General features: G+C 34.3%; 1 protein-coding gene across 2 annotated transcripts; it reads left to right on the forward strand.

Annotated features, from left to right (window-relative positions):
* The first annotated feature begins 64 nt into the window (after positions 1 to 64).
* LOC126917267 (estradiol 17-beta-dehydrogenase 11-like) lies at positions 65 to 12,458 on the forward strand. 2 transcript variants are annotated; one of them, XM_050723990.1, is made up of 8 exons: positions 65 to 208; positions 2,063 to 2,517; positions 8,250 to 8,374; positions 8,711 to 8,821; positions 10,693 to 10,854; positions 10,945 to 11,027; positions 11,119 to 11,235; positions 11,352 to 12,458. In XM_050723990.1, the coding sequence occupies exons 2-8, from the start codon at positions 2,289 to 2,291 to the stop codon at positions 11,545 to 11,547; spliced, it is 1,023 nt and encodes a 340-aa protein (XP_050579947.1). In that variant the 5' UTR covers positions 65 to 208; positions 2,063 to 2,288; the 3' UTR covers positions 11,548 to 12,458. The 2 variants fall into 2 exon arrangements, with proteins under 2 accessions (XP_050579947.1, XP_050579948.1); XM_050723991.1 differs by having other exon boundaries at positions 132 to 324.
* Positions 12,459 to 12,921: the final 463 nt, after the last annotated feature.

Here is a 12,921-nt window from a genome sequence, read left to right on the forward strand (position 1 = left end):
ACACACAAAAGATAATTGATTGATGCACGTGCAATTACCACGCTTATATTAATGCTTGTTACTTATGTATCTCGGCTGATGCGCGTAGTCTGCTGCTGGAGATCGTCGAGGGGGTAAAGGCGTACCGAAGCCACCGTTTTATTCAGTAGACCGACGACCGTAGTGCCGGTGAGACGAGTATCTCGTTCAGTGGGCGACTTTCGCATAGGTACGTACTTTCGTACCTTACTGGCACGCTCCCTCCTCGTTACACCCGTGTTTCGCCTGTTTTCGTTTGCGAACGCCAATGACTCCGCAACGCCAAAAGAGATTTACCTTCTGATAGTAAGATCCTTTTTATCCAATCTACGCATTGTTAATCGATCGTGTATATTTTATAAATTTTACAAGAGGAATCGTCTGAATCGAGGAATACTTCTTTTCGTTTTTATCTTCATTTGTTCGCTAAGATATATCACAAATTACGAGGAATTTCTCGGTATAATGAACTCTATAAATATCGTGGCGTAACGATAAGGAAAACTTACAGCTTGCAACGACCGCAAATTGAATTTATGTATTAACGATACTCGATAGTTTCACGCAAGCGAACAGTTTTGAAAGTAGCCCTCCGATTTCTCGAATCGAATTTCGCTAGATCCTTCGAAAAGTGTCAGTGTCGTTGTTATTTTGTCTTCTTCGTCTCTTTTCTTCCCGCGGTATCTGATAATAAACACCATTTGTGTACTTTTAACGTAGCTCGAAATTCGCTTTTGATTTGTTAAACTTTTCAAAAAACGATGATCGAAAATGCCCGATGTAACTATCGAAGTATCATTCAGTTGTAAACTAGATCGAATAATTGAAGGAAATTGGTTCGACATAAAAAGCTTCGTGTACGCGACTATTATTATGGTTTCGTTGTACCTCGTTGATGCTGTGTTCTGACACACGAAACGTGACACAGAAATTCGCTGACGGTTTAAATCATCAATGTAGCTTTTTATATTAGTTAGAACGTCACCATCTAATTTTGTCTGAATTAGAACATTGTCGTTTAATTTTGTAGAAATAAAATATTGTCATAAATAACGTACAAGAATGTCGAGTAATATCAAGTGATATATGTATCGAGTAATAACCAGAAAATAATAACATATTACATAATTAATATTACGCACGAAAAATTTAACATTTATTTTTGACAAGTTAAGAAGCACTTTTTCTTCTGTTTCCTGATTTTTGAGATTTATGCGTGTAACGTTTATACGTAATACGTATTATATCGTTTTTCTTTCATCGATTCGAACAAAGTAAACAGATAGTATACCACGAAACGAATTCGGGTAACAGTTATAACGTTTAATCTTCGTTTTCATCCGTTTCACTTTGTACACACAAAAAAATCATTTTATTCGTGATAGTTTTGTGGCTGAAAGTAATCGAAAAATTACGAGCTTTCCGTGAGTGGAATACATGGCTGAAAATCGAAAGTGAATTTCGCGTCTCATTAGAAAGCGAATCGATGCTGGATATTCGTGGTTCGTCGTAACATCAACTACCGGAAAAATCGTGAATTGCGTTGGTAGAAGTTGTATAGCGCAATAGGAATGCGAACGGAAATATTCTGTTCTGAAACGTTCAAGTTTAGATAACGTCCCAAATCTTTGCGCTTTTCTTCTCGTCTTCGGACGTCCTATTTCCTATGAGAATAAAAAGAAAGTGATACGAAATTTTGGAGAAAGCGTAAACTAGTTTCTATATCACTAGAGTATCTAACGCAGCTGGTCGATGAACTTGCAAATATCATTTCTTTACATTTATTTTCCATTCCTCGATCGATTAGAACACGAAATTGTGTACATTCATCAGAATATTCGTATTACGTTATTAACTATTTATTTGTTTAAAATCCTTTTTATATGTTCGGTAATCGTTAAATATAACGAATCGCATAATGACAGAAAAAGAATACGATATTCGATAAATATAATACATTGTTATATGTTATTGATCTTACTCGTACGACCAATCTTAAGTACCTAATTTGTTATTTCATAGTGGTAATAATTATGTTTTTCAGACAAATCCAAAACTATTGATACGGTGTTCACTCCGGCATTATCCAGTTTTTAGTCGTAGTTCCAGCAACGGTTTTTCTCCTGGCAATAAATACATTCTTTGAGCTGCGACAAGCTATGACATCCTAATCGTTCGACCTCTTCGAATCATAGAAGAGTTGCGTACATATAAGACGTTGAAGCAAGTCCAAACAGTTGAAACATTTGGCCAAAAGAAACGTGTCGATCATGTCTTTTCTCGCCGACGTCGCAAACGTGATCAGTTTCCTGATCCTCACGGTAGGATTCATCATCAAGAATACCATCAGATTATTTATCCCGGAGAAGTATAAGATGAAGAGTATAGCTGGAGAGATTGCTTTGGTGACTGGGGGTGGTGGCGTCTTGGGAAGGCTTGTCACCCTCAGGCTAGCTAATCTGGGCGCCATCGTTGTCATCTGGGACGTTAATAAGGCTGGTAAGTACCTGTTTCGAAATTTGTAGATTTGATTAGAGAATTAAGTTGTTTTTGAGATTATCGAATTTCAAGGTTGAACTGAAAACAATTTTAACAAGGTCGAGGATTATAACTGGAATTTAAAATTAAAGAAATATATCCTCAAATAAATACCTAACGATGAAATAGATGCTAGAAATAGACAGTGACATAAAACAGAAAACTACACCGATCCGTTTAAGACATAGATTTCAACGAGCTATCACCAGCAAACACGAGTCTAACTTAACGTGACATAACTACTTCCTTAACAGCGTCTATTATGTAATCTTAACATAACATCTTCTTGATAATATATTCTTCGAGGGTCGTAGACAGTCGTATATTCATAATTTAATTTTCAACCATCAATGACCTTTAATACGATATTATATACGGTTCGTCTCGCTTTTCTTGTATGTTACGTTTAAAATTTGTCAATGAGTTGCGACCTTATCGCATCTTTAAAATTCATAAATGTAATAATCCTAAAGAACGCCAATTGTCCTCGACTAAAAGAAGCAAACATTTGTTTTGAATAGTTATCCTCGTATAAAACGATGATGTTTCTCAAGAATTCTCATCAAGCACTTTTTTTTATGATTTCATTTTTCATAGATTTCTTAGCGGATTTGAAATAATATACGAAAAGGTTTCAGGAAATCTATATATTTTGTCTACCTATATATCTTTCACGACAATTGAACGGAACGTCGTCCCTTCGGGTCATCGAAATCGAAAGTGTTCAATCCACGAGCGGACTATCCACGAAGTGTTTAGGCCTTGACTAGAATACGAAGGCCGCCTTGTTCATGTCGACGAGATAATTATAGTCGCACATTGCACGAACCACGCTTGTCTCTTGATAATCATCCAAATTTCAAGGTCGTTCGAAGCGTGTCTGGACTTCCAACGCGAATTAATAGAACCGAACACACGGTGCTTAATTTCCAAACGTCACGTTACGTCCTTGAATTTATCCCGGATGGAATATAAAAATCACGAAGAACTATCGGTTTTGTCCTTCCCATTTGTCTTTTCGATTAAGACGATTATGATTTATTCATTACTGAATTTTTACACAGTAGATACGACTCCCTTCTTACCCTTGCATTTTTACTTTATATTTTTTTTACTATTAGCTCCATGCTTTTTATTTCTTTGTTCTTTTTTAATATTTTTGTCTGTTCGTTCTTAAAATAGTTAAAAGTTTAAAAAGTTTGGCTGTAACGATACAGAATACTGTGAATACAAGTTCTAACTTGAAAAAGAAACTGGACAACCTGAGAGAATAATTATTGTTGTGTCAAATCTAAATTACAATAATTAAGAGCAAAATATGTAGTATACATTAGCTGATCTTGGTATATATTCGCTAATCAAATGTCACGCTCGTTATATTATTTGCGGAATCATGATTAGAAACATTCAGACTACGGAGCATTTTTTTTGCTTATGTAATGATTTATTTACTTATGTGAAGTTTGGAAACTGGAAAGGATTGAGTCATTCGAGTTACGAGTTCTTATCTCATTAAAAAAAGATTACGATTATGATAAGATACGTTCCAATACAAAACAATATACGCTCTAGATGTGAAACATTTTCTGTTTTGTACGAAGTTTCCCAAATTAAATTCTACGTTTCAAAGTTGCAGAAATTAAATTGATGATCGTTGGACTTATAAAATCTATATGCAGTGCTATTACCTATTTTTTTGCTTCCAGTATAAGTATTAATCATCAATGTACAACAATTATTTACACGATAAGTGTTAAGATATACAATATTTATGCACGTGAATTATATAATAGTTGTTACCATGACATTTATTATGTTGTTAGGTTTTTAATTCTTAGCTTCAATTATTCTTCTTAATTATTCTTTATTATTATAATTATTAATTATTTGTTAATTGCACAAAGTTTCCTGTTTCCATTCGCATATGCGCATGATAATTCTTTATAATTTTTAATTTAACACAGCTATTTCCGGTAAACTGGGCTTACATTTCAGTATTTTATTGTTTCTTTAAGTAAAAGTACAAAATAATTATTCTCACAAATTACAAGATATTCGATCTTAGAAGGATTAGCTTACAAATGAAAATATATAAAAATTAGGGAAAAATTTTCATAATATGGGAACTTATAAATGAATGGATAAATCTAGATAAATAACAAATCTAAACCTCCGATTTTAAAAATTAATACAAGCAATTCGATACGAAATGACAGAACGAAAATTCTCTTGCGCAATAATCATACTTAACATTATATTCTGACGATGACTACAGAATACGGAACAACCTTTTGAAATTCTGTCGTGTTAATGATCTCGAATCAATGATGTGACGTATTTTCGGCTGATATTCATCGTTCACTGCCTCCATAAAATTTCATAGATCTTGAGTGAATCAATGTGAATCATAATTCTCCGTGTCTCCACCTTCTTTTCTTAAAACCTAGATGACGAATACTTCAGGTAATACTCGAGGTAAATTATACTTGAAATAAATAAGTTCGATTGTAGTGTCTTTTACATGACTTACATATTAACAAACGATTGAATCATTTAATAAAAATTACGATAGGGAAATCTTGCTTCTATTTGAAAATTGCCTTACAAATAAATGGACAAATAAACTTAGAAAATAATTATGTTATTATATAGTATTTACCATACATCTTATAATATATAATACATAATATTGTATAACATTTTATTTATCCCAACAACACTACATGTTTTTCATGCAATACATTAAATGGGGTTGCTCCATCAGCAACTCAAATGAATTTTTTTGTACGCGCAGACTAAATACGCAGATTGGTCAAGCGGTCAAGTGCAATCTACACGTGGAGAATTACATGCGCGATCTCTGCACGTTCGGGTAAAAAGCTGATGTCACCGCGTCTAAAGGCAAGAAAGCCACGCGTACCTCTGCCCACGCCATAAATACACGCTCAGATCAGGTTACAAGAAAAGTCAAGCATTGAGCGTCGTGAGATCTACATGCACGACGATTCGGCGATACGCGAGCAAGTAATCGTGACTATTGTAGCATAGTTAGTCGTAGTCGTAGAAGTAACTCTAACTGTGGCGTTATTTACATTTTAAAGTAAGTTTTATTAGTGACTAAATGTTATTTGCTTTTAACATAAAACTAGTATTGATTTTTACGCACGTATCTGGTAATATCACCTCAGAGTTATGGAAGAAATTGCGACAACAAATTATTTTTTGATGAACGGAAACAAAACTTGTAATAACGTATTTGCATACTCTGAGTATGACTAACTAGAAATTATCTTACTTGTTTGGATGTCGAAAGTCTGCGTTTGTTTACAAATATTTTCAATTATATTTATCATTTGTGTCGTCAGAATCGAAACCCTACTTGAATAGAATCGATCATTCTGATAGTAGTGCGTTTATTCATTAAATCATCCTCTAACTATTGCATAATATTCATCTCTACTATGCTGCATCTTTAAAAAGTAAAGACAAACACTCAGCTTCATTGATATCTAAAGATATAATATCTCTAAATAGATACTTCTGAAATATCGTTTGAAATCTTGCAATGAATGGCATCCGCAGTCATTACATGCGCAGTCTTTTAAACGCGAAGATAAACGTTGAAAAATGAGAAATCAAGAATTGCACTTTGTAGTTGTTGATCAAACAGATCGCGCAAGGAAACAAGAAAGAGCAATATAACGCGACACTTAAGCCTGGGCGAACTGGTTGATTGTTGAGAAAAAATATGGAATTTTACGCTACCACTACGATATTCTCCCGTACAGGTTCTCTTGGCTGCTCCTTTGGATTCGTTCACCCGCTCATGATTTCTACATCGGTGCCCACTTTTCTCCAATAGACACCGCGGTTTGGTAATCACATTGAGCGTGGCTCAATCGAACGTGATTTCAATCTCTATCCGCGAATAACTAGGGAACCGATCGGATTTTTAATTCGGTAGACTTTGCCGAAAAAACGGAACGATCGTATGGGATATAATATAAACTAGAAACAGGATATTCCTTGTGTTGCAATTATCTTTCATATTCTACGTGAGCACGCGTACCACTTAGTCAAGAAGCGAAACAACTGCCTCTCCACGCGTTTCGACTTTCTACCCGCGAAAAGCTGCTCTTTCGATTAGGCAAACAATCCACTGCTATGTCCAGATTTTTTAAACTTATTGAGAAATAAAAGAAAGTTAAATTACACTGTCAACGCTAAGTATCAGGGTATCTGCTGATGTTTATCATAAATGGAATGTTTCTAAATACATTTATTTCCTAATTATTTAATCATTTGGTTGAAAACTGTAGTGGCCCAGTCTAATTCATTCGCTACACTAGTCTAAATAAATTGAATTATTACTTTTCATGAAATATTGAAACGTTTATCATAAATGGTTCGTTATACATTTTCCTGGAGAAGTATAATGGAAAAGTTCCATTCCAGAATAAACTCGAATATGCAGTTTAAAATGTAAGATATTAAACAATGTAAAAAGTTAGTCTTCCAGAGTAGATATCCTGATATTTATTATTATTTATTAACGTTAACTGTTAATAACATTATTTACACCACAGTTTATTTAAACTTACATTTTGCGAATTTACACCGTGGCATATATCACTAACAAGTTATTAATAAATTTGAATCATCTAAATCCTGAAATCTGGAAAGGATCTAGAAAGAGTCAGACACGATATTAACCAATAACAACAGGTGTTCTACCGGTCGACCTAATATATGCTAGTTTCTCGCTGTTAGCGAATATTCCAGCGCGCGATAGCGGCACTTACAGATCTTCTGAATCTTTGTAAACTTTCTCAGAATTAAGAACGTGGTAAGTGATTTCATTTGCATGAAATTCCCATCATATTATGAAACAAGTGAAAAGAAAAAGTAATCGAGGGATTGTTGCTTGATAAACGTATCCTTGTGTATGTTGACCTTACTCATCTGCTCTGATGACTTGTTATAAAGATACAGGAATAGCCGAACTTTGTAAAGTTTCTAAAAACTTTTTATGCATCAAGATTGCAGCATTCAAAATATATTATGATATTGCAGATCGTATCAGGTAGTTTGTGTACAATTACGTAAGCGCTTGTTTACTAAGATGACATTATATCTTTTATCGCATTTTATTATCGTTTAAGTTGAATCATACTGCCCTGGACAATATGTAAATGTCTTACTGAGAATATTCTAATATAAACAACATTGAAAAGTGCAGTAGAGCCATAATTATTATTCGAACTGATCATAATGCTGTTTGAATCTTTCGATAATCGAATAACTTTGTATTCATGAAGAAATGAGAAATAATTATTTATTTTGAACTATTTCATAAATATTAATATGAAACGAGGATGTAAAGTTTCGAGTAAAAATGTAACAATTTCTTTCAATTTCTCTTCTTGTTTTCTAACCCTCCTTGCAAAGAACTATTCTATCTAACTATTTTCTTACGTTATAATCGAGGTTCCACTGTACTATTGTTATTTCATATAATCATCTTCAAATTTCCCATAGATGCATAAAGTTCTGTAGTCTAGTTATAACGATTCTTCGATACAATTTTCATCTTAATCAGTAACATTGTATTTTTGATTTTGAAGACACAGCCCTCATGGAAAGTTTACTTCCGCACATTTAGTTTATTAACGAGATTCCTTTCGTATTTTCAGGTATCGAGGAGACTGTCAAACTGGTGAAATCCGCAGGTGGTATTTGTTATGGTTATGTTTGCGACCTATGCGATCGGGAGGATATTTACAAGAAAGCAGAGCAAGTGAAGAAAGAAGTTGGAAAGGTGAGAATTGCGTAATCGATGCAATAATTGAAGAAGTGAAGATAACACAATGTCATTCAATTTGAAAACACGTTCCAAGACTTTGGAAAATCTTGAAAAATCTCTTAACAAAAACATTAATATGCGATGGTTATTATATTGCATAATTTTTATTTAAAGGAAATGTGGTATTTCGAAATTGCTATTACTGCGTGTCTGTATATGTATACATATTCGCATCAACTGGCATCTTTCTCTTTTCGCGGTATTTTTATGACATAAATCACTCGATTTCATAACCTGTTAAGTAACGAAGGGTCGAATTATGAGAACTGATTACATATATAAATCTTACAGGTAACCATTCTGATAAACAATGCAGGTATAGGAAATGGCTATAAACTTTTGGACACGCCGGACAACCTTATTATCCGAACAATGGAAGTTAACGTAATGAGTCACTTTTGGGTATGTTTCCATCTCAACTTTATTATCATGGATTTCGATTCTCCTCTTGTAATTTATCATACGAATAGAAACGTTGGAAATTATGAAATTATAATGAGGTCTTCATCTGTGCAGAAGCTTATCCTACGAATTTATGATTAACCAACTAATTTATAATATACGTGGAACCGGTATTTTTAATTTATTAATAAGCTATGCACGTGTTGTATTAATTTCTATGGAAGATTCCAACTCTCAAAACGAACGTGACACTTCACAAAATTTTCTCACTCTTCTCGTATGTAGTTTTTGTACGATCGGATTTCGTAACGGATCTATCGATTTAAACTCAAAGACAATTCTCCCTTTCGCAGCGTAAAGCCCGAGTGAGAGGCATTCCTAGGCCCGATATTCCCTTCGTTTAGAAGTATTGCCGTGGGTCAGGTAAGAAAACCGGTCGGATAGATGCAGCCAGTCGGCCGTGCAGTCCCAGTATACTCGTGTCTCAGAATTGCGACACGCGAGGAGTATGCTTGCCAAATGCGTAGACAGCATTGAATTCTCCAATGCGAATTCCCATTGACGTAATTCTCGAACACACTGTCGAAAAAGCAATTATGTTTATCACATTCTTGTTCCATTCGACTATTCCGCTATAATCGTCGAAAATAACGTCTTCGAATCATAAACATTTTCTTCGACAAGATTATGACGACATTGTTCGTCACAGACTGTCTTAAGAATAGCTCTTTCTCTCCAGCAATATAAATATCGGTGAATTCGCGAATCACCGGAGATTGGCCGACGTAACAAGGTACAGAGTGAAAGTTCAGGGGGACACCATCCATGCCGAGACATCATCGACTTACACGAACGCTCGGCCGATAGAAGAGTTAGCCGATTCGGAGCACGGAGAAAATTATAGCGCGTCCGGTCGAAGAATACCGATTTTATGGGCCGCGTTTCGTCATCAGTTCGTTCCAATGGGGATATCCATCTTGATGTTCGCTTGATAATAATAAGACAAAAAAGAAAGGATAAAAGAGGGACAAGGTTTGTCAACCGCTTTGTTCGAGACATCTTGAAGTCCTTTCCTTCAAACCTCGGATGTAATCGCATCTTCAGCCTCGATTGCAAAATTTCGACGCGTACTTGCGCTTGGAATTACCACACGTTTCACAATTTCGTCGATTCATTGGCATAACGAAATGCTTCCTTCTATAAGACACGAGGAATTACATATAAACTCCGCGTATACGTGATTCTCGAAAACCTTGTCTCGATACCCCAACTTTGTTATGCGCGGATTACACGCCGATGGCTTTACTTTCGAAAGTGATGAACAGAGGAAGAACAACGGAAGAAAAATAAACTAACGACTAGGGAAGTAGGTCAACAGCATTGTAAAGAGCACAAGCCGATGAGTCTCTTGTTATATCCGATGTCACGGCCATATCTCTAAGAAGTACCGTCAATTATTGTTTTCCAAGCTGCCGCTCCCAACGTTCGCAATTCGATTAGCTAGATTCTCTCTCTTTCCTCATTTTGTAAAGTAGTCAGAGTGTATTTACAAATTACAGTTTGTCTTACAATTATATTTGCTTGTGTTAGTAGCATGTAAAGTTACAAGCAAACATCGCATGTTTCTGTAAACGTAACTGAATATATTTCGCACTCGTATACTTTATTATCATCGAGATAAACTTTTTTATTCTTCCAAGAAAGTAGAGGGTCCCATACTGCTAAAGATAATGAGACAATCGTATAATTTAGCGTTAGGATATTTTAATGTTTCGTAATAAATCAATTTAATATTAACAGACATACGAATGCATAGATATAAAGTTAAGGTAATTAGAGATGGTAATTCTTTTTTTCTTCTCTTTCTCAAGACAACAAAGGCGTTCTTGCCTTCGATGATAGAAGATAACAGAGGTCATATTGTGAGCATTGCAAGTATGGCTGGACATATAGGAGTGTCACATTTGGTGAGTTATTGCACCTCAAAATTCGCGGCGATTGGATTTGATGAAGCTCTTCATATGGAACTAGTTGTAAGTTTATTACCTTTTTTACATCAATGTCGTTGCTTTCTTTCAATTAATTTTAACAAATATGCTATTATTTCTTTTCTTTTTTTATAGGCTGAAGGATATAAGATTAATAGCACGGTGGTATGTCCATTTTTCATTCGAAGCACCGGTATGTTTGATAACGTTTCAACAAGGTATAATCTTTTTTTCCTGTATCCACGTACATAAATAAAAATGTACGAGCAAAACATTTAATTTCGTATGTCTGTCTCCGCATTTTTTTAGATACTTGCCGAGGCTCACTCCGAACGACGTGGCGGATCGAATCGTCTCCGCTATAAGATGCAACGAAAAAGTTGCTATAGTACCTGGTTATCTTTGCATTTTTCTCATTCTGAAATGGTAAATAATTCAATAGAAATAATTTCATGAAAATAAAAAAAGTAAACATATCTTTTTCGTTACTTTGACGATATTAATTGTTCGTCTAATAGGCTAATTTATATTGCGATTTTTAGGGCATTTCCGTGGGAATGTGCGGATATGCTGGTACGAGGTTTACTTTTAAATAAGATTCACCCATCAGACTCACCATCTCCTCCTGTCAAGAAAGAAGAAGAAATTATTCCTACAATGTTGCCCAAAGATCCGGACACCACAGTTATTCATCAACAATTGACCAGACGTATTTCCAGTTCCGAAAGGAAACCATAATTATTTGGTCATCTCAAAAAGTTTCATATCGAAAGAATAAATGACGCGTATGTGGAAGTCATGGAACATTGTAATAAATATAAGATAATAACCATGTTATTGCAACGGTGAAAAACCCATTTTGTACAAGTTTTAATGTACAATCAAAATAGCTTGTTTCTAAGGCGAGTCGTTCTTTCACAAAATTAAAATAAGTTTCGCGAAACGAGAAAGTTGTAGAATTACCATTTCCCAAAGACACGGCTTCAAGTCTTGTAGAATAATGAAGTGAATTGAAGTGAAGATTTTTAAGAGATACACTGAGACTTTTATAGATTTCTCTATTTATAATTATAAGTGTATTGTGTTTTTCGGAAAATATTGCGCAATATCAACAAAGTTTCATATTTATATATATGCTGTTAAGGATCGCTTTAGTGTCTCGTACAATAATAAAATTTCATACTACGATAATAAGGTTACAAATCTAAGATTACAAGTCTACAATTTTAATGCTAATAATTGTTAGATAAGAAAAATTGATAGATACGACACAGATATAATTTTTAAAATTTACTTTGTACGGTATAATGAACATTTGTAATAGCCTGAGATTTTTTATTGATAATTCGGCTAAAAAAACAAACAAGTATATTTATCAATCGCGTGTAATAACTCTGTAGACTGTTATTACAAAACAATTTACAGATGTCAAATAGAAAAAATAAAGTTGGAGAAATTGTATCATTTGTACTTACGCATTGGCCCATTCGAACTACCGATTTTCGAGATAAAACTTATTGAACCAACGCAACTAATGTATCGTGTGAACGCTATCGTTTTAAAAACAGAGTGCCATATGTCCGCCCTGATATACAAATGATTGTTTTATAAACGAACATTATAATAAAATCAAATTTTCTACTCGTCAACATTATTTATGAATATCGAATGTTTAAATAATTTTACAAATTGGATAATTCGTTGGTTTTTAATTTTTAGCAATCCAATTATTCAAAAATTCCTATACCTAAATAGATACAAAGAGGCATGAAAGAACATAAAATGCAAAATGACCGACTTTCACTAAAGTTTCACGACCTTCGCAAACATACAATTCACTGTTGAATATTACTCTTAGAATTCAGTTCTTGACAAAAGTTATAGTGAATTGAAAAAAAGTCAAATGTACCATATGGAAAAGCAATTTTACGCTTATATCAGTAATTGATAACGCAATAGTTTCATGAGTAGAACGGTATACATGATGATGGTTTTTTTATTGCTTTCAGTAACTGTGTCATTGCAGCAACATCGCATCGCAATCGTGCAACTTGACACGTTTCTGTACTCGATATATTTATCTCAACACCTGGAAATATTTTCTAAAGATAC

This window comes from Bombus affinis, chromosome 6 (genome assembly GCF_024516045.1).
Source record: "Bombus affinis isolate iyBomAffi1 chromosome 6, iyBomAffi1.2, whole genome shotgun sequence".
NCBI lineage: Eukaryota > Metazoa > Arthropoda > Insecta > Hymenoptera > Apidae > Bombus > Bombus affinis.